This window comes from Erithacus rubecula, assembly GCF_903797595.1.
Source record: "Erithacus rubecula genome assembly, chromosome: 3".
Lineage (NCBI taxonomy): Eukaryota > Metazoa > Chordata > Aves > Passeriformes > Muscicapidae > Erithacus > Erithacus rubecula.
The window spans coordinates 102394751-102413500 of NC_136689.1; the positions used below are offsets into that span (position 1 = coordinate 102394751).

The 18750-nt window shown below is 45.6% G+C and overlaps 1 protein-coding gene across 2 annotated transcripts in view; it reads left to right on the plus strand.

The window, feature by feature from the left end:
• Positions 1–3258: 3258 nt before the first annotated feature.
• The window catches only part of CABLES1 (Cdk5 and Abl enzyme substrate 1), a 70495-nt gene continuing 55003 nt past the window's right edge, over positions 3259–18750 (plus strand). The window contains exon 1 of one of the 2 annotated variants that reach the window (XM_079300789.1): positions 3259–4065. In XM_079300789.1, coding sequence (XP_079156915.1) covers positions 3551–4065 — 515 coding nt within the window. In that variant the 5' untranslated portion in view covers positions 3259–3550. The remainder of the gene's footprint in view (positions 4066–18750) is intronic. The other variant, XM_079300788.1, reaches the window with a different exon arrangement.

Consider the following 18750-nt stretch of genomic DNA (forward strand, 5'->3'; position numbering starts at 1 on the left):
GGCTCTGCACGTGTGAACTTTCCTCTGAGGGCAGGTATCTAGAGGCACTGTTTCTCTAATCCCATTCCTCAGAGTGGCAAATTGCTGAGCTTTTTTTTTTTTTTGTCGTCCAAACTTCCTCCACCTTCTTCAATCTCTATGAAGAAAACCTCTCCACCACCTGTGTTAACAGGCCCCCCAAATTCCACACTGCCTTTGAACACCCACAACTGATGAGTCTCTCCTGCAGGTCTTGGTGCACTGGGTGAAAAAGCCATCACGCTCCATCACTCCCATTACCACTTGTCATCTAACCGGTTACATAAGCCTGTGACCTCTGAAATAAAAACATTTACTTGCACTTGGGTAGAGCTGGTTGGTTGGAAGAGAACTTGGAGAAGGAAATGATTGGAAAAACAGTCACAGAAGCAAGCTTCCAGAATGTGCCTTTTTGGTTTTCCTTTCAACTTTGTTATTTCCTCTAGTCAGTCACTGCTATCCCATCAAACAAAAAAGTTTCAACAAGCAAAATCAATTTGTTTAACATTTTCACATATCCTCCAGCATACAGGACTTCTATAGCTTGTGATCACAAAAAGTTTTGCTCAGCACAGATCAAGAGGACATAAGTAACTGGAAAGAAATTCACATTATGTTGTGCACATTAATTTAAATTTGCTACTAAATGTATAAATAGGTCTAGAGAACCAGGTATTTCTAATGTGCCAATCATCTTTGTATCGTGGTACCCCACTCATTATCAAAAATAGCTTCCCTTCAGACTGAAAAAGTAATTTTCTTCTTGTATGTCTTTTTGAAATGGGTTTATTTTCACTTGCAGTAGAAGGGATGTTTTAAGCAACCTTCAGTGTAATTTTTGGAAAAGACAATATCCCCCAGTGGCAGCTTGTGCATATTAGACCAGCATCTGTAGGGTCCACGGGAATATTTAGGCTGATGGACACAGACAAGCACTCTGCAAAGTGACAAAGTGAGCTCAGTTGGATGAGACAGGCCAGAAAAGACCTATGATCTATACTCACCACTCTAATATTGATGAAAGGAGGTTGATAGGAACAAGGCTCTTTGATAGGAACAGAAGTGTCCCTGACCACAGAGACTGTTAAAAATTGTTTTGTAGTATTCAGGTGCCAAAATCAATGAGATGCACACGTGGACAAGGGAAGGGGTAACATTTCACTCTGGGTCAGCTGTAGAGGAGCTCTAGAACAGAGGTTGTGCCTTCATTTAAAATGATGCTTCCAGCACATAGCAATTTATCCCCTCACAAGAGTAATTTTGTGAAAGGAGTGCACACTTCTGCACTCATAAAAAACGTCCTAACTTAAACCAGTCTCTGGAACTCCATCTGGCATTTCAGTGGTGGTTCTCTTTCCCAACCTGTGTACTGTGAGAAGCTGAATTTGGGAAATATACACCACCACTCCATTGCCATACAATTTTGAGCTCCAGAGGAAAATACACAGTGCTGCTGCTGCCCCTCAGGAATGCAAAAAGAAAAAAAATATCCCAGTGCATATCTTACTCTGTTCTAGGGTGGGAGGCCTGAGTTTCATGACCTATTTACCATTTGGTAGTAGTCCTTGGACCAGGGGTTGGCATTCAGTAACGTACCAACTCCAAGGCTACAGAGATGTGACATTTTTGCAACCAAAGGAGTACAGAGCATCCTTCCAACAGATGGGACATGTCAGTTAGGCTTTTCTCTGGGGAAGAGAGTTTAGCACTCTGGCCTACCCACTTTCCATCCAAATGATCCATCCTTGACATGTCACAGGGACAGACACAGAAGTGCCCTCTGATAAGAAAGACAAAATCAGTGTAAACCTCAAGAGAGCAGACCGAAATGAGAATGTCCATCTCAAAATAGCACTCACCTACCTCTCTAAGAAGGTGTGATCTGGAAAACATCACTTTCCTCCATCCTTTCCCCTTCCCTTCCTCACTGCTTCCTGCTCAGGATGCTGCCCATGCAGTGTCCCTACCACACAAGTAGCACACCCCAGAGGCTCGGAGCCTAAATTTGGGGGTTGTGGTACTCAGTGTCAGTAGAGGTCAAAGGCTCAGAAACAAATCCAAGTCACAGAGCTCAATTCTAAAATCTTTGAATGTTCAATACATCACTTTTTGAGAGGAGCACATACCTGAGTTCGTAGCTTCCTCTAACAGTGGGATTAGGTTCTCCTTTCTGATCAATCTTGATTTTTAATCATCAAATTAGCAAGGTTTTGATAAAATTGCAGGGAACATCACAATATTTTGTGACAGTTTGGGATGGCTCGTGAATCATCCACCAGCTATAACTGGAATGTAATACAAGCCATTGTAATGCTTTATGAAGAAAGCGCGTGTTGCTATCTTGCGACAACCATATGTTCCTCTGTTTGTATGTATCTGTTATCCAGCCCTTACATAAGCCGTTGATGAAATTATCATCACAGGACAAGCACACTTGTAGCACGGTTGAGTTGATCATAATAAAGTAATGAAGGAATGAAGGAGTTTTATGCTGAGGTGGGACTGGCCTCCCGCCTTCGCAAGCCACAGCTGCAGACCTGCAGTCAGCTCAACAGCCTTCACTTTGGGGGGGGCACAAATACAGATATTTGGGGCTTGGGCTATATGCTCGTTTGGGAAATGGCGAAGTAAATGTGCTTTCTCTGTTGCAAGGGAGAGGGAAGGGCTGGGGAGGAGGTTGCTTTAATGGTTGAGGGAACCCGTGAGATGTTACTTGCACACACAGAGGCACTCGCACGTCTCAGACTGCAGCAGGGGCAGCAGGGGCCGGGACAGCCCAGGCTTGTCTCATTGCAGAACGCACCGTCGACATTCAAGCGCATCCCCGGGGGCCGCTCCCCATCCCCGACTGTCCTCCGTGCTCATCGGGCAATACCAGCGCCCGCCCCGGGCACGATCCCCCAACCGGGAAAACCGGCGGGCAGCGCCAGGGCCGCTTGGCATGGCATGGCACGGCTGCATGCCGGTGCGGCTCCCGGTGCCGCTCCCGGTGCCTCAGACGGGCCGGGCCGAGCCGCAGCCCCGGCTCCGGGGCGGTCTGTGCCGGGCTCCGAGGGCCATGTGCCGAGTACTACGGGCACAAACTCCACCTTCCCCGGCTCCCGCCCGCCCCCACGCATCCAGGAAGGGAAAAGGAGGAGGAGGAGGAGGGAAGGGGGTGAAAGGGAAGAAAAAAAAAAAAAAAAGAAAAAAAAGAGAGAGAGAGGTTGAAAGGAGGGAGCTCGCCGAGACCCACCCTTCTCCCTCCTCCCCCGGGCTGCTGGCCGGGCTTTTGTTTTCCTCCAGCGCCCCGTTTCCCACACGTGATTGCCGTGTTATTGCACAGGGCGCTCGGCGGCGCGGCTGCTGCACCTATAAATACGGAGCGGGCGGGCGGCGGGGGCCCGGGGCAGCGCGGCGCGGCCGGGCGGAGCGCACCCCCCGACACCCCCATGCTCCCCGCGGCGCCCCTGCCCCGCCGCCCGCCCGCCTGACGGGCCGGAGCGACAGGCAGCGCCCGGCCAGCGGCCAGGGGAGGGGGAGCCGGCCGACAATGGCGGCGGCCGCCACCGCCGCCAGCCCCGGCAGTCCCGCCGCCGGGCCCCTGCCGCCGCCGGCGGAGCCCTGCCCCAGGAAAGCGCCGCAGCCGCCGCCGCAGCCGCTGCCGCCGGCGCGCAGCGACCCCCGCCGCAGGCAGGCCGCGCTCTCCTTCCTCACCAGCATCTCCCTCGACGGGCGGCCCCCGCCGCCGGGCAACGACGGCCCCGCCGCCCGGCCCCGCCAGGCGCAGCCGCCGCCGCGGCTGGGCAGCCCCCCGGCGGCGCCCGCCGAGCCCCCGGAGGAGGAAGAAGACGAGGAGGAGGAGGAGGACGCCTTCGCTGCGGTGCAGGTGCCGCCCGCCGCCTTCCTGGGCGCCGCGGCGGCGGGCAGCCGCGGCCGCCTCAACTCCTTCACGGCCGGGGTGCTGCCGGCGCCCTTCGGCCGCACCAGCCCCCAGGGCAGCATCGGCGGTAGCGGAGAGCTGGGGCAGCCCGGCCCCGCCGCCGCCTTCGAGCTGCAGCGGTCCCGGTAAGCCGCGCTGCGAGGATGAAGGATGCTCGGGATGCGGGGATGAGAGATGCGCAGGATGGCGATGGGCTCGGGAAGGGCGGGCACGGCCGCCGGGCGGCCGGGGGAAGCCGGGGGGAGGGAGGCCCGATAGCCGCGGGGCGGGAGCGTCGCTCCGCGGGTCGGCTCCGCTGCCGTCCGGCCGGGGGAGCGGCGGCAGCGGCGGGGCTGTGCGAGCTGCAGGGGCAGGTGAGCGGAGGTGCCCGAGCCCCCCGGGCGGCAGCAGCCCCTCGGGCGGTCGGTCCCGCCTGGCGCGAGTGGCTGAAAGTTTCTCTGCCATCAGCAGTGCGGGCGTGCGGCTGCACCGCCGCCGTGCCCCGCCGCAGCCCAGCCCCGCTCGAGCGGCTGTCACCCTGCTGTCCCGGCTGCCTGTCCTATGTCCAGGCTGGGAACCGGCTCGGAGTCAAGCGAGCTGTAGCCAGGTCTGGTAGACCGCAAGGGGGAAGGAAATCTTTGCATCGAAATCCGCGGATTACGGTGCGAGCGCATGGTTTAAGCAGCGTCTCGCTACCACCCTAAATAAGCTCTTTATCTCCAAGCACTTTGTGTTCCTGCGGGTCGTTTCTTGCCGCCGGCTACTCTTTTGCCTTTTAATTCCCAGAGGAACAACCTCACCTGCTTCAGCTCTCGAGCTAAGACTTCTGGCTGAGAAGGTGCAATCGTGTAAAAATGTGTGAATGCCTGTGGATACAAAATCACCTTCCTTCACTTCCTCAACAACATACTCCGATACCAAAGGCAGAGGGGGGGAAGAAGCAGGGAAGAAGCTGGAGGAAATGACTGTGCTCCCCAAGCCCACATCGGCAGCCACTCCCACATTCCCCATTTGCCACACTCACTTCTGTTTCTCCCTTGGACAAATAGGTAGACTTTGAGTCACATGTTATTGCAAGGGTTTATAAGGGTAATTGAGCATAGATCGCTGTAGAAAAGTCCCTTTCAAAACCAACCAGTTTGGAGGAATTGGAGGTATTCCAGGAGAAAGTTATTTTAGCTGCATGCCCCACTGTTGGTTGGTTTGTTTTTTGGTTTTTTTCCCCTTCCATCTGGGTTGTATTGATGGGTTTTTTTGAGCCCCTTTTCAGGTGCTATGCTAGAAGGAGCCCCACCTTCCCAAGCAGAGTACCTGCTGGTGGGTTACCACCCTTCTTCTCCCAGTCATGTCTCTCAAAACAATTTTCTGCAGTGACAACCCTCTAATTGCTCAGTGGATCACCTGCACAGCTATGTCACACAAACAGACACTCGTGCATTTCCATCTTTGATGTGATTCTGCCCACAGCCTTGTGGGGAAGAAGTGACCCATGATTGGGGAATTGCTTTTCTGCTCTTGAACTTACTTAGCATTCAAGAGACTGGATTCTTCTCAACCTTCTTAGTGAGTTTATTATTGATGCAGGATTCCAGTGATTTGTTTTTGTTTTTATTCCCAGGGATTATCCTTAGTTTTCCTTTCTTGTATGCTTTGATCCTGTACTTGGTTCTGGGAAGGATGCTTAGATTTCACCAGGATCACTTCACTTAGCCCTTCATCTTCCAGTCATTTTTCTTCCTTGCCCCTTTCTGTCACTTTCTGAACGTATCCTTCCACAACGTATGTGAGGCTTTTATTGGGGTTTTTTTTGGGCTTTTTTTTTTTTTGGTTGGTTTTTTAAAATTGAATGAGAATACAGAGTGGAGTTTAAAAGGGAAAGGTAATTACTCTTCTTGTTTACAACCTAGAAATCCAGAGTCTTGCAAGTTCAGCTGCTCTGCTACATGCAGACAAAATGAATGGATAGCCCAAGTCCGTGGCAAGAGAAGTCACCTAAGGAAACCTTTCCAGGATGCTCCTCCAGCATGACAGTGGCTGTCATTCATGCTGTATATTTTCTTGTGAAGAATGCTGCAAGGAAAGTGCTGGTTTCTCATGCTCTTTTGTTGTCTTGAGAGCTAGATGGTCTGTGGTGAAGACTTTCCATTCCTCCACTGACAAGTGTGAGGCTCTCCATTGTGGCACTTGCCTAAAGCTGACACTGGTGCAGGAGAGCTCTGGGTAATATCCCCTGCCTTTGCTGGCTGTCCTGATGCTGCACGTGTGCAGCCCAGGACAGGCTTTGGCCTGCCTTCAATAATCTGTTCCTGTTCTGGAAATGATATATATTTTTAAACACCAGGAACGGGCAGCTGCCGACCACGGAGGTTGCACAGAACGTTAGCGCTTCATCTTCTTAATGAAAAGGTGTGGTAGGAGCTCTGACTGCTGGGCTCACCCTTGGCTGCAGAGAAGTTAAATCACAGGCATGCACCGGGCTGGCACAAGCCCAAGAACAGAGCAGCCCTTCTGCTGCTCTCTTAATGGAGAGCAAGGAGCCAAATCCCCAGCTCACAGCCAGCCCTTCTCAGGGCGACAGGCTGAAAGTCACAGCACCTGCCCAGGGACAGGGATTAGCTCATCTGAAGGATGATGCAGAGAGGAAAATCAGATTTTTTTTTTTTATAGTTCACGTGTGCACCGGCTGCCTTTCCTTCTACCCTTCTGCTCGCCTTGAAGTGAGTGAGCTTGAAATTGAGTTTAAGGAGATGTTTGACAGACTAGTCCTCTGTGCTAAGACATGTAAATTACAACGTGAAACCTTTTTCTGTTACAGTATCGACAGTTACCTTATGTTGTTATTTTTATTTAGTTTTCAGAAACCATTGTGAACATATAATCAGAGTTCCCTGGCTTTTTTGTTTGTGTTAGCAGTTTGTATAATTGCATACTAGTTTATATTTAACAAGGTTATCATTAATGTGGTTTGGGTTTGTGCTCTATGTGTATTCACAAGAAACGAATGACACAAAAAAATGAACATGGAGCTTCTAGCTGCTTCCAAGCTAGTATATAATTATATGTAAATGGCAAAAAACAGGCTTATTCAGAAATTGGTTGGTTGATGCCAAAGGCTCCTGTCTTCCTGCAGGAGGATTTTATTTCAATTTGTGGTGAATAGGTGGACAAGGACATGAGTTTGGTAGAAACTAGGGACAAGGTTTCTTTCATATGAAATCATAATTCATTTTAATAGCATAATCTGAAATTAGTGAGGAGTTCTGTGAAACCAGGTTTCAGCAACACTGGTTTAAAATAATTTTATATCCTGTGGATTAGGTGATGGTCCAGGTACCTGTTTTTGTCTATGCCTAGAATTCTTGTTGCCATAGTTTTCTTTAGGGAAAATATTGCTGTTTCCATATGTGAAGTTTTCCAGTGGGCCAGGTGGTTGGAAACAAGCATATGCTATTTTTTTTGTTGTTTGGTTTTGGATTTTTTTTTTTTGTTTTCTAAGGAAGCAAATTGGTGATCTGGAGTTCAAACATTGCTTACAGTTGCATTTGTCAGTGTCACCATGTCAGGTTTGAAGGCAGATGGGCAGGAGAATTCCTTCTGGGAGCAGCAGGTGCTGGGAAGCAAGGAGAGAGGATCTGCTGAGTAATCACTGGGGAGAGGTCTGGTCAGAAGGACACTGAGGTTATCATGGTCCAAACAGATTTTTATTCAGAATTTACTGACTTACAATAAATATAATTTCCTGAGTAATTCTAAAATTAATTTACAGTTAGAAAAGCTTGTGAAAATTTAATTTATTCCTACCTATTAGAAAGGACAGAGCTGCATTTGGCCTCAGTATTTATCTTCTGGAGAGATGCAGTGAAGGGAGATGCTGGAATGGTTGACTTGCTTGACTTTTGTAGGGTTTGCAAAGTTCCATGGATTATTAGTGCTGGAGGAAGCCTCCAGGATGCTGTTTAGGGGCTGAATCCTGCCATTAAGTGTTTGTGGTGGAGACCTGAGAGGTCAGAATCCAGTTCTCCATGGCCTTGGGCAGGCAGGCAGTGAAGTTTCAGCCCATAACAGAAGATGCCTCCAAACTGAATGCACAAGAGACAAAAGAAGAGTATTTCAGAAACAAGTGTCTTACAGGCAGAGTCCTGAAAGAACAAAGAGCTGGGAGCACCCTCCACCTCGTGGGGTCATCCCAGCCTCAGGAGGTGGCTTGTGAGCTACTGGAGGCACATCAGGCCTTTTATGTGTGATGGACACTCTGCTATTCACTGAACCTAAAGCCCTTTGGGCAGCTTGAATTTCAGAATGATGTATACAAGCATAGCATGAAAACAGCAATTTAATGGTCTGAGAAGTCAATGGGCAGTGCACATGCCAGACTAAGTCTTTTCTTAGGTGTGTGACCTTGTGTGCCACTGATAGCTGCTGGCTCTAAAGAAGGGGATGCTTCTTGACCTCAGCTGTCACTTTGGGAGGCTAAATGCCTGTGCCACCCTGCAGGGGCAGTGTTCAACAGCAGGGTTAAGATCAGGTAGTAAGGGCTGCTTCAGTAGGAGCACATGAGCTCCTCTGTGAGTCCTGTAAGGGTACACCCATGTCCTTCAGCAGAGCATGCTGAGAGGCTGGGTCCTCACTCTCAGGAGCTGTGCAGGGGCAGTCACTGATGCTGCTGGGCTCTCTGAGCTGTGCTTGTGCTGAGCATGGCCAGCCCCACATCGCTTTCACCACCAGCTGCTCTCTGCCACCGTTTCCCTTGTTCAGGGCACAGATGTTTGTGACTCCCTCTGTTACTTCCTTTGAAACTGGTTGAAATGGGGTCATCTTCAAGGTGTTAGTTGACCGGTGATTGAGAAGTCATTGGAGTATGATGACACACAGCTGGATGGACAGCATAGGTGCAGCAGCCTTGTTCCTTTAGTACACAAGCTTTTAAAAACAAATCCCACAGAAATTTGCTCTGGTGTATCTTAGGCTCTTGTTACACTATTTAGTGAGCATCTCTGTCACATAAAAGTTAATATTCATTAGTCAAGGAAAAAAACCCCTTTGCTGTCAGTTCTGAAGAGTAGAACAGTGGGACAGAACATGGTGTTCATGAGTGCTAGGGAATTAATTAGAGAGCTTCACAGAGGGACAGATGCTGAGAGGCAGCTGTGTCTGCCAGAGCCTCAGGTTTCAGTGAGGCAGCCTTAGAGCTGGACAGGCTAGAGATATACCTGGGTGGGTGCACATTAACGCCTGTGAGGAAACCTTGTAACACATGAAAGTAATTTTTGTGTTGGCTGCCCTCATTGGCTGCCAATTCAAGTCTTTCTAGGTCCAGCCCTGCCATGGGAAGTGCTGTGGTTAAAGCACACAGGTGCTTGGCTGGTGTGGTGACCCCTCATTATCTGTCAGGAGGGCAGAAGGAGCAAATTTCAGCACATTTGCTTATGTGGTGGGTGCATTTCCACTACTTGATCTTTCTTTTCACTCTTTTCTTTACCAGCAAAGCTCCTGTGCAGGCAGCCAATCTGTATCTTTTCCTTATAAGCCCACTACACAGCTGTTGTCTGCACCATGATAGTGTTGAAAGCACCTTGAAATGATGAAGATTGGCAGCAGCTATGTGAGTCACTAGCCTTCCAGACCATTACAAAAACATAGTTCTGTGGTAGATAAATAGGATAATGACAGATCATAGTTTGATGACAGCTTTTGGATATGAAGTATGCTTTAGTCTGCAATTATTCTGACTTTGAGAACTCTTCTGGAGGAAGATACCACTCAGCTTGGAACAGTTCAAAACACCTAAAACACAAATATGAGATTGCCTCTGAGTGTGCTCTCTGAAAAAAAAAGCAAACAAAACAACCAAACAATCAATCCTCTAGTAATTCTGTGATTTCCTTGTTTCAAAAAAGTAAATATCAAGTGGGCTATCTGGAGACTCAGTAGTGCAGCTAATATGATGGAAAGTAAAGATGAGAAGCAGAACCAAATCTTGATTTATTTATTTATTTTCTTTAATTTTTTTCTCCCTCTGATTTCAACTGGGCTAGTCTTGTAGTGCAAGCTCTTCACTACATGAATGAAAAAGCTGCTCTTTTTAATTTAACCTAAAAATGCAGAAGTTTGGTTTTATATGTTGAGGCTTGGGTACGCTAAAACTTCTGTAGGCACCAGCTTGTCCCTTGAGAAGCGTGGGAAAGCAGATTTTATTTGCAAATGGAACAAACTGTTGTCTACAGAAATCTATATGCAAATATCCACAGAATTCACCCCTGAACATTTGCCAGTACCTCTGAGGGTATACTCAGCCTTTATGACAAGCCCTGTTCTGGACCCAGAATTTCTATGGATGGCTGTGGGACTGCCACCAGATACCAGACTTAGCAGCACAGCAGGTGCAGCAAGACACAGAGCTGGCTCTTTTCACAACCCAACTGAAAAACCCCTTGCCAGTTTGCTGTGAGAACTATTCTTTCTAGAAAATGGAAATTACATAATTTGGCATATGGAGAGTATCTGCTTGCTGGCCTGTCATTTGCAAATAGCATGCTGAGAAATTTAAGGAATGGTATTTGTTTTCATAAGAAGGGCTTTCAGAAGTTTTGGATTTTTGGGGCTTTTTTTTTTTGTTGTTGTTTTTTTGTTTTTTTGTTTGTTTTCTGGTTTTTGTGGGTTCTTTTGGGGTGTTTTTGTTTTGGTTTTGATTTTTTGCTGCAAGGGTAGGATGGAGAACCTGGTACAGCGTGTAGGGGAAGAAAATTTAACAGTAGCTGGAGAAAACGTGATGTGCCAGTGGGAGACTTCTAAGACTCTTGGGATTTGCTTTTCAGTGTGCAATATGCAGATTTAGGGGTATTCATATTTAAGGAACTGTGAGATTTCTTTACAAGGGCTGCTGTGTTATGTTCATAGCAACTGCTTTCCTGACATCAATGCTAAATGTATTTTCTGTTCTCATTATGTGTTTCAAAGTCTGCACTGCTTTTAGAAGCAATGTTTTAGGATGTTTGCCTAATGAAGGTTTTCTGTTGTGGAAAATTGCTAAATGAATGAGAATGGAAACAAAGGCTATCTTCTTTTCTAGAAGAAGTATTTTTAAAAATAACCTTCCACCTCATCTATGAATATAAAGCACAATTGCATGTTCTTAGCAAGCAGTGATATTCCCCCTGTGTTCTTATAGATAAGATCAGGCTAGCAATTTTGTGAAATTGAGGTTTGGGGAAAGATTCACTCACCACAATTGGAATATGTTTTCCACTCATTGTCTTGGAAGGTAGAGGAAGGTATGCCCTCTCTCACGAGGGATCCTGAAAAGCCTGGGCTGTATGTTTACTTACACATGAAATTGCTCAGTTAAATCAAGCACCAGTGTATGATGTTTTGCTAGGAAGGAAATCTCTGCTATATCAGGGATTTGACTCTATAGTATTGGTAGGATTAAAAAGTGGAAAGCTAGAGAAGTTTATCATAATTTTTCAGTCAACAATGGATTGTGTTTTGGTGCTCCTAGAGATAATCATGTTAGGAGGTAAATATGATTAAGTTTTCAAATCTACATGCTGTCAAGGCAAATCAGACATAGGCACATCGGTTTATAGGTAAAGGCATTTAAATGAAGCATAAATTTTCCTGCAAAAAAGAAAAAAATCCCCTTATTGTGTAACAGAAAAAATATGTAAGGTGACATTATGATGACTTCTTTCTGCACCATGTACCTGGAACTGAGCTGTATGAAACAAATAGGGATGAAGCTCTTGAACTTGCTTTTCCCTTTCTATGGGCTTTGGGTAGGATGCTGGGCACCAAGAATTCATCAGTTAGCTGGGTTAGCAGCCTTCTTGCACTAAGCTGTTTTTTTCTCCCATCCGTGTCCTGTCTGCTGTGTGTGGCTTCACCCATGGCTGTGCAGGTCATACCTGCAGATTTTTCTGTGTACGCAAGGGACAGTGATACTGGGATGTGGTGGTGATGCCAGTGCAGCCTCAGTAGCTACCAACCACAGGCACCATTGCTGTCCTTGTTACTCGTGTCTTCTGCCCTGTGGGAGGGCTGGTGACAGGTTTCTCTCTATCTGCTTCCTCTGTGGGGCATTGTTTCCTTTCCCATTCCAGGATAAAGAAAGAGCCACTGCAGATGGCTAACAGGGTTAGTAACTCCCAGTACAGAAACTGAATGGAAGGTTCCAGCATCACTGTTTCTGGTAGGTCTGCCATGGGTAGAAGTGCAGGGAGATGTCCCAGCCCTCCAACAAGCTTGGATGGCACAGAGGTTCATATACCAGAAAGGGAAGGGGAGAAGGCAAGAGACCCCAAGCTGCATTCTCTCCCTTTTTAACAGGAGGTGTACATGCTGGTACAGTGACATGGTATTACCATTCCTTTTTACAGAAATAACTCACAGCACTGGAGCAGTCTGTTGCCCACTGCAACCACTAGCAGAGAAGTGGATTTTACCCCCAGCCTCATGGGGTGCCCTTAGAAGGGTGCAAGCAGCACAGCTTCACCAGCCTGATTCAGAAAGAGATCTGCTGAATTTGGGTTTCCTGAGTACATGGTGCTGGAGGAGGAGGGGAGAGCAGAGCCTCAGTTCCCCAAGGAGATGGGATGCCTTTGGCACTCAGGGAGGACCACTGTGGCAGCTGGAGAGATGTCTGTTTTCATACAGTACTCCCAGCACATGTAGGGATGGAGAAAGGGGGGAGCCAGGAGGTGAATGTCACAAAAGGCCCTTTGCCTTCAGGCATGTTTGGTCACCTACCTACATTTGTATATGCTTAAATTCAGCCCATACCTACGGTTCATAAAGCTCTCTTGCTCCCTATTCACAAGGACATGTTCTAGCAACCTGCACTCCCCAGCCCACTGCACTCAGCCTGTGTGAAGGGTGTAGCATAAAGCAGAAGCTAGATGTCAGCTGTGGTCTGAAATGTGTCTTGAAAATATCTTTCTGGGTTTTTAACTCACCAACTTCATTCCTCATGCTTTGTCAAACTTTCATTTTCCTGTTGCTTCTGCACCTCCGTCAGTACCTACAGATCCAACATAAAAGGAGATGAATTTCCTCCTTTTCCAGTCAAGGTTGCCATCAGCTACACCCACACAAATGCAGGGTGACAGAAGTATTGTCCACGTGTCCACGGGGTGTGGTGGATGTGCACAACAGGGAGTGAAGTCCTCATTAGGTGGAAGCTGCTTGGAAATGAAGACACCCATCTGACACCTGGGACATGGGCACAGTTGAGGAGGTTTGGTAGTTACAAGCACACTCTGTAGTTCCCTGAATTTAGTTAAGTGGATGATACTGTTTCTGACTGCAAAACATGGAGATGCTTTTGGATAATAGGAAGAGAGGCAAAACAACTTTCAGGTGCTACAGTGCAAAGTGCAGTTTAATCGTGGAGGTAGGTGAGCTGTGCAGGTGCTGCATCAGGTTATGTGAAAAGGTGGGGAGTGCTCTCTGTCTGCTATTAATAGCCTTTAAAGCACTAAGAGTTGTGTTTATATTTGTGAAAACGGAGTTCACATAACTCTGTCTTCAACATTGTGGAACCTCCTTAATTTTATGAAGCTGTTTTCTTAAAGCAGAACTGGGTTTGATTTTTAGTTGGTCCTGCTTTGTAGAATCCTATCTTTTAGCTTAAGCTAATCCAGAAGAAGTGGCAGCTCAGAGGTGGTTGCTTAAAAAGGCAGAATTATTTACAGCAGAGCACAAAGTGCTACTGTCAAGTACCTCCATTGTGACCTTTGAGATTTGTTTGGAAAATCCATATTTTTCCATGTGCATGACTTGCCTCAAGATAAAATATTCTTCTATTTTAGAAGGCACTCCAGGTACTGCAGAACTGGAGAGCAGCCTCTCAAGTAGCGTCAGCACACTTTTGTTTTAAGGAACAGATTTCATTGTCTAAGGCTTTTTGCTTTTGTTTGTTTTAAAGAGATTATTAGAAATATTCATTTCTTGTTTGTTCATTAGTTTCCTTATTGATGTAAGGCTATTCAAGTCACAGGTAGTGCTAGGGTGCAATGGGGAGCAACTTCGAGCAGATGTGTTTGAAAATAAAAACCACAACCACATTGTATGAATTTGCCAGCACCCTTAAACAAGCACTTTCAAGGCAGTGTTTTCTGTCTTCTGTTGCTGTCCTCACGCTCTGTGGGAAGGTTGAATAGATGATGTGAATGGAAATGTGTATTTTCTCTCAGGGTGTTTGTGAGCTTGCAGCTTCCTTCTGGAAGATGTAGCGTTGCAGCAGGAGCGAGGATGTTTTTTCCACTGCTGTGCTCAGTGCTGTACAAAATACCATTGCTCCTCCATATTCCTTAGGAGCAAAGCCCCAAGCCCAAGACCTGTTTAGTGCAATGGGGCACTGCAGAAGGGTGTGGGTTTTAACTGGAATTCACTCCCTTGGGGAGGATGGGCTGAGAGCAAAGAGGCTGGCGTGAAAAAGCGCTTGTAAGCCACTGCCTGTGTGCAGAGATGAAGGCATCTGAAAAGGAGCAACCTCTGAATTAATTGCAGGGTTGCTCAGGTACAAATGAGAACAGGATTAGGCCTGTCTTTTCTATTTTAAGTGCAGAGGTAGTGTTTCCAACCCTTCAAGCGATTGCATATCTTGAATATCTTACTGGATAAATGAATGTGATAGCAACAGTCAAGGGTGGCACAGTCTTTTGTGTAACTGGCACTTACCTTGCAGTTATTGCAGGCCTTTGTTTTGTAGGATTCCCCGGGAATATTTCAACATGGTCTTGTCTGGTTTTTTGTTTGTTTGTTTTGGGGTTTTTTTTGTGTCATTTTCATATGTTAGAAGAAACTATCTTTTGAGAGGCTCTTGACCCTCACATCCACTTTCCCAGGATGAGGTGTTATGGTAGTGAAATCTTGACTTCACATCCCTGGTGAACTGGGAAGGGATCTGTTTTCTTTTTGCTGGTCAGTCACAGGCTCTCTAGATTTTTGCTTTGTAATGTGGTAGATTCTGCAAAAATGGATATTACTTTTTTTTTTTTTTCAGTTGTTCACATTAACAGACAGATTTCCTGTCTGTTTAGTGGAAAAGGTGAAACAGGAAAACCAAAATTTCAAAATTGTGTGTCACATGTTGATGGCAGTTTCTGAGCTTGATCGATGTAGAGGTCTTATGTCATACCCAGCAGGGTTTTACTCTTGTCCAGGGCTTTATTTAGATGTGAACATGCAGTGACTGAGGAAGTAGTGGTTTCTGTTTTTGTGATCTGGCAAGAGGGGCTCATCTTTTATAATCAAAAGAAAATAAAAAGCCCCACTTCTATAAAAAATACAGCTCATTTCACTTTCAGTGGAAGCAATTTGGCAAAATTTTGCCCGTGACTTCTATGTAACTACCAAATGAGCCTTCATGTTGTATCCCTCCAGAGATCTGGCAGGGAGAAACACACCAAGGTTTTACACAGAGTGGGAGGGTTGTGGTCTGCTCTTGGTGCTGCTGTCTGCAGCTTCTCACCCTTGTGAGAAACACAGTTGTCTTTCTTCCTTATCCCAGCCAGATGCAATGGTGTTTGGTGAGCACATCTCTGCACTTATCTGCTCTGACCCCATCCAAGCACAAAGCCATTCTGCTCTTTCCTCCATATTAGAGAAGCTCATTGTTGTTCAGGTCTGAGGAGCCAAAGGGTGACAGAAGCAAAACAGTACAAGTTTTGCATAATTTGTTTTTTTTTTTTTCCTGCTGCTGTGGGGGCCATGGCCCTCCTATAATGGCACTTTGTTAAATCTTTTTCCTTTGCAGGAAAGAGTCCTGTAGGAAGGAAGGAAAGCCTGCTGCAAGTTCTCAGGCAGTGGAAGACACTGCAACAGAAGTGTGGTTTATGTTCCATATCTGGACAGATTATTAAGGTCCTGCTGCTTCAAAATGAAAAAATGAGAGCATATGACTCCCGTTTTCCAAATAGCAGTTAGCAGATCCTGCCAGGAGATGAAATCTTGACAGTTCTCATTGTTGCTCTGTCACAGGTGCTGCTCTGTTAGCACCTGCATCCCTCATTTTACTTGTTGAGTTTGTGGGGATGGTTTCCTGCTGTCAGGGTCGAGTATCCCAACTACAGCTGCTGCTGGGAGTGCTACTCACTGCCCACAGCATTGCCCGCAGGGAGCCTCAGCACTGGCTGCAGACCCCATGTCTGCTCCCCTCCCACTGCTGCACCTCCTGACCCCTGCTTGCCCTGGAAAGCCTCACCACAGGCACATGGTGGTGGCCACCACATTACCTGATCATGCCTTTTCTTGCTGGCCCTGTCCTGGCAGTCTGCAAGGCTGTGCAGTGCCTCTTGAAGCGTGGCAGGGGGCTGGAGTTGTCCTGTGAAGGCTTTGGATGTGCTTTTCTTCAAACAATAGCTGTGTCTCTACATTATATTTGTTCTTATTAATACAATCAAGGATGTTTATTCTGTATTCATAGCTGTATTTATTCTTTATGAGGTGCATGAATAAGTTTTTCTGGGTGCTAAAACGGAGTTTTTCCTGTCTAGAACTGCAGAAGTTCTACTCCCAAATTTGTTTTTTGGTTTTTTTTCCTTCTTTTGCTTAAAAACCTTCCAAGCATGTATGCTTGTTGTGGCTATGTGAAAAATTAGTTTATATATGAAAAAGAAGGGCAGGAATACTCACTTCTAGGGCCTCTTTCTCTACACCCCTTCTCTCTAATATGAATATAGAAAAGATTTTGTATGCAAGCAAGTTCAAAAGGATGCTGAACAGTTTGTCTTCATGTGTTATTATATTGTCATCAGGATACTCTTTTCTGTGTATTACATACCCAGATATTACATTATATATAATTTGAGAGCTTTAAATGACTAAAAATACTTTACAGAAGTGTATGTTTCATGGGCTCCTACTTGAGCAAAGAGAGAGAGATTTACAGATGTATGTTTGCAGATGATAAAACGTAATGTCTGGGGGAGGATTACTGTTTCTTTAATTGCCTGTCTGATATCCTACTTGGAAGATTAAGCATTTTTGGTAGCAGCTTTGTGGTCTGTACCCTGTTGGCTTAATATCTGTCATAAAATGATGTAACTTACTGGCACAGGTAAAATTGAGCTTGTGTTCAGCTCCCTGGGAGGGTGTTGTGAATAGGAAACTGTTGTGTGTACATAATCCCATTAGTCAATATTGTTGTTCAAAATCCCTTTTTCTTTTCCTTTCTCCTCTCACAACAAAGCTCCTAGGTCTGTGGTGAAGTGAGTGTTTTGTGACACGTTTTTGAATGGGCCTTTTGCCCTGCATTCAGTTATTTAATGCAAGAAGCTTTACCAGGAAACAAGAATGTCTTTCTTCTCTGTCTGTGTTTTTTCAGCTTGGGGCTGTGATGTTGAATATGCAGACAGACACACGAGTCAGATGATCCAAGATGTGTGATATTATGAGGTTATCCATTTCACATGATTAGTATCTGTACTGGAGTTGTTCAGTCTGCATTTCATGTCTGTGCCATCTAAATATGTCTTAATCCCTTTTAAAAGATAGGTTTTTGTGTGTTTTAACACACCCTCCAGGCTGTTATGAAGTAAATCTTCCTTGTATTATATTTAGTGCCATCTCTTGGAAGAAGCGATTTTTAAAATTAGCTTTTGTCATTGATAAAAGGCTGTATAAAAATAGAGCTTGATCCTGCAAACACTTGAAGATATGTTCAGTCTTACTCTTCCAGGTAGCTTGTTGCCTTTAGCTCATAAAAACATTGCCAAAAATAGTCAAATTTGAGTAGTTTTGTAGATTGATTTGAGTGTGAGCCCTGTCAGCTGAGGTTTCTGCAGAAGTGCAGCATTAGTCATGCAGTTGGCACCTTTGTTAAGAATACTGAAGTGCATGAGTTTTTACAGGAGCTGAGCAATTTATTGATATAAATTACTTCTTTGCACTACTAGGCTGGTATATTTTAAAATCTTAGAGGGAAAGTTTGAGATGTTCTTGTAAATGAATGTGTGCAATTAGTTCTTGTAATACTGAAAGCTAAATGAGCCTGTAAGAGTACTGGACACTAAATCTGAAGTCTGTGACAAAAAAATAATTTTTGTCCAAAGTCGGATCAAAATGAGATTTTTTTTCAAGGCACTTCATGCTTTATATTTTTTTAAATATACTTTATTTAAGAAGATACAATGAGCTGTTATCAAACTTTCCTCAGCTGGTTTTACATTTAAGGGTTTTGTTGTCTGTGTAGTGCTGCTTATAGAACAAAGATTTTTCTGCCTGGAGGTGCTGCTAGGTGATTTGGGGCAATTAAAGGGATTAGTGGCCCCAAAGCAGAGGCTCACTGAAGCAAATATGTTCAAAATTCCAAGATTTTATTTCACAACCCAAAGTATCACCTTAAATTCAAATAGCTGCTGGGTTAAGCCAGCACAGAAATCTGCCCCTGCTCTGATATTACCCCATGTTTAATTTTTTAGCTTTCAGAAATACACAGCTTAATTGATTGAATGGAGTAGGAGCCAGATAGATATTATCCACTTTCAGGGACTCAAACTTTATTTTCTTTCTGCATAACATTTTAATATGTTTTTTCATGATGGTTGGAAGCATTAGCAACATTTCTGAGTCACATGACCTGAGAAAGGGTCTCATATCTCTTCTCCATCTTTGTGGCAGAGGAGGTTATTCCAGTATTTCCAGCTCCAAAGTCTTCCAATCTATGGTCGAGTCTTTTCAAAGTTAATGGATTGTTGAGAAGAGGTGGAGATGCTCAATCCCCTTGTATTCTGCCATTAAAAAAAAAATAAATTAAAAGATGTACCCCTAAAGAGCAGAAGGCAGAAAATAATATTCATTAAGGATTCACAGAAATTCATGAATGTTTAATA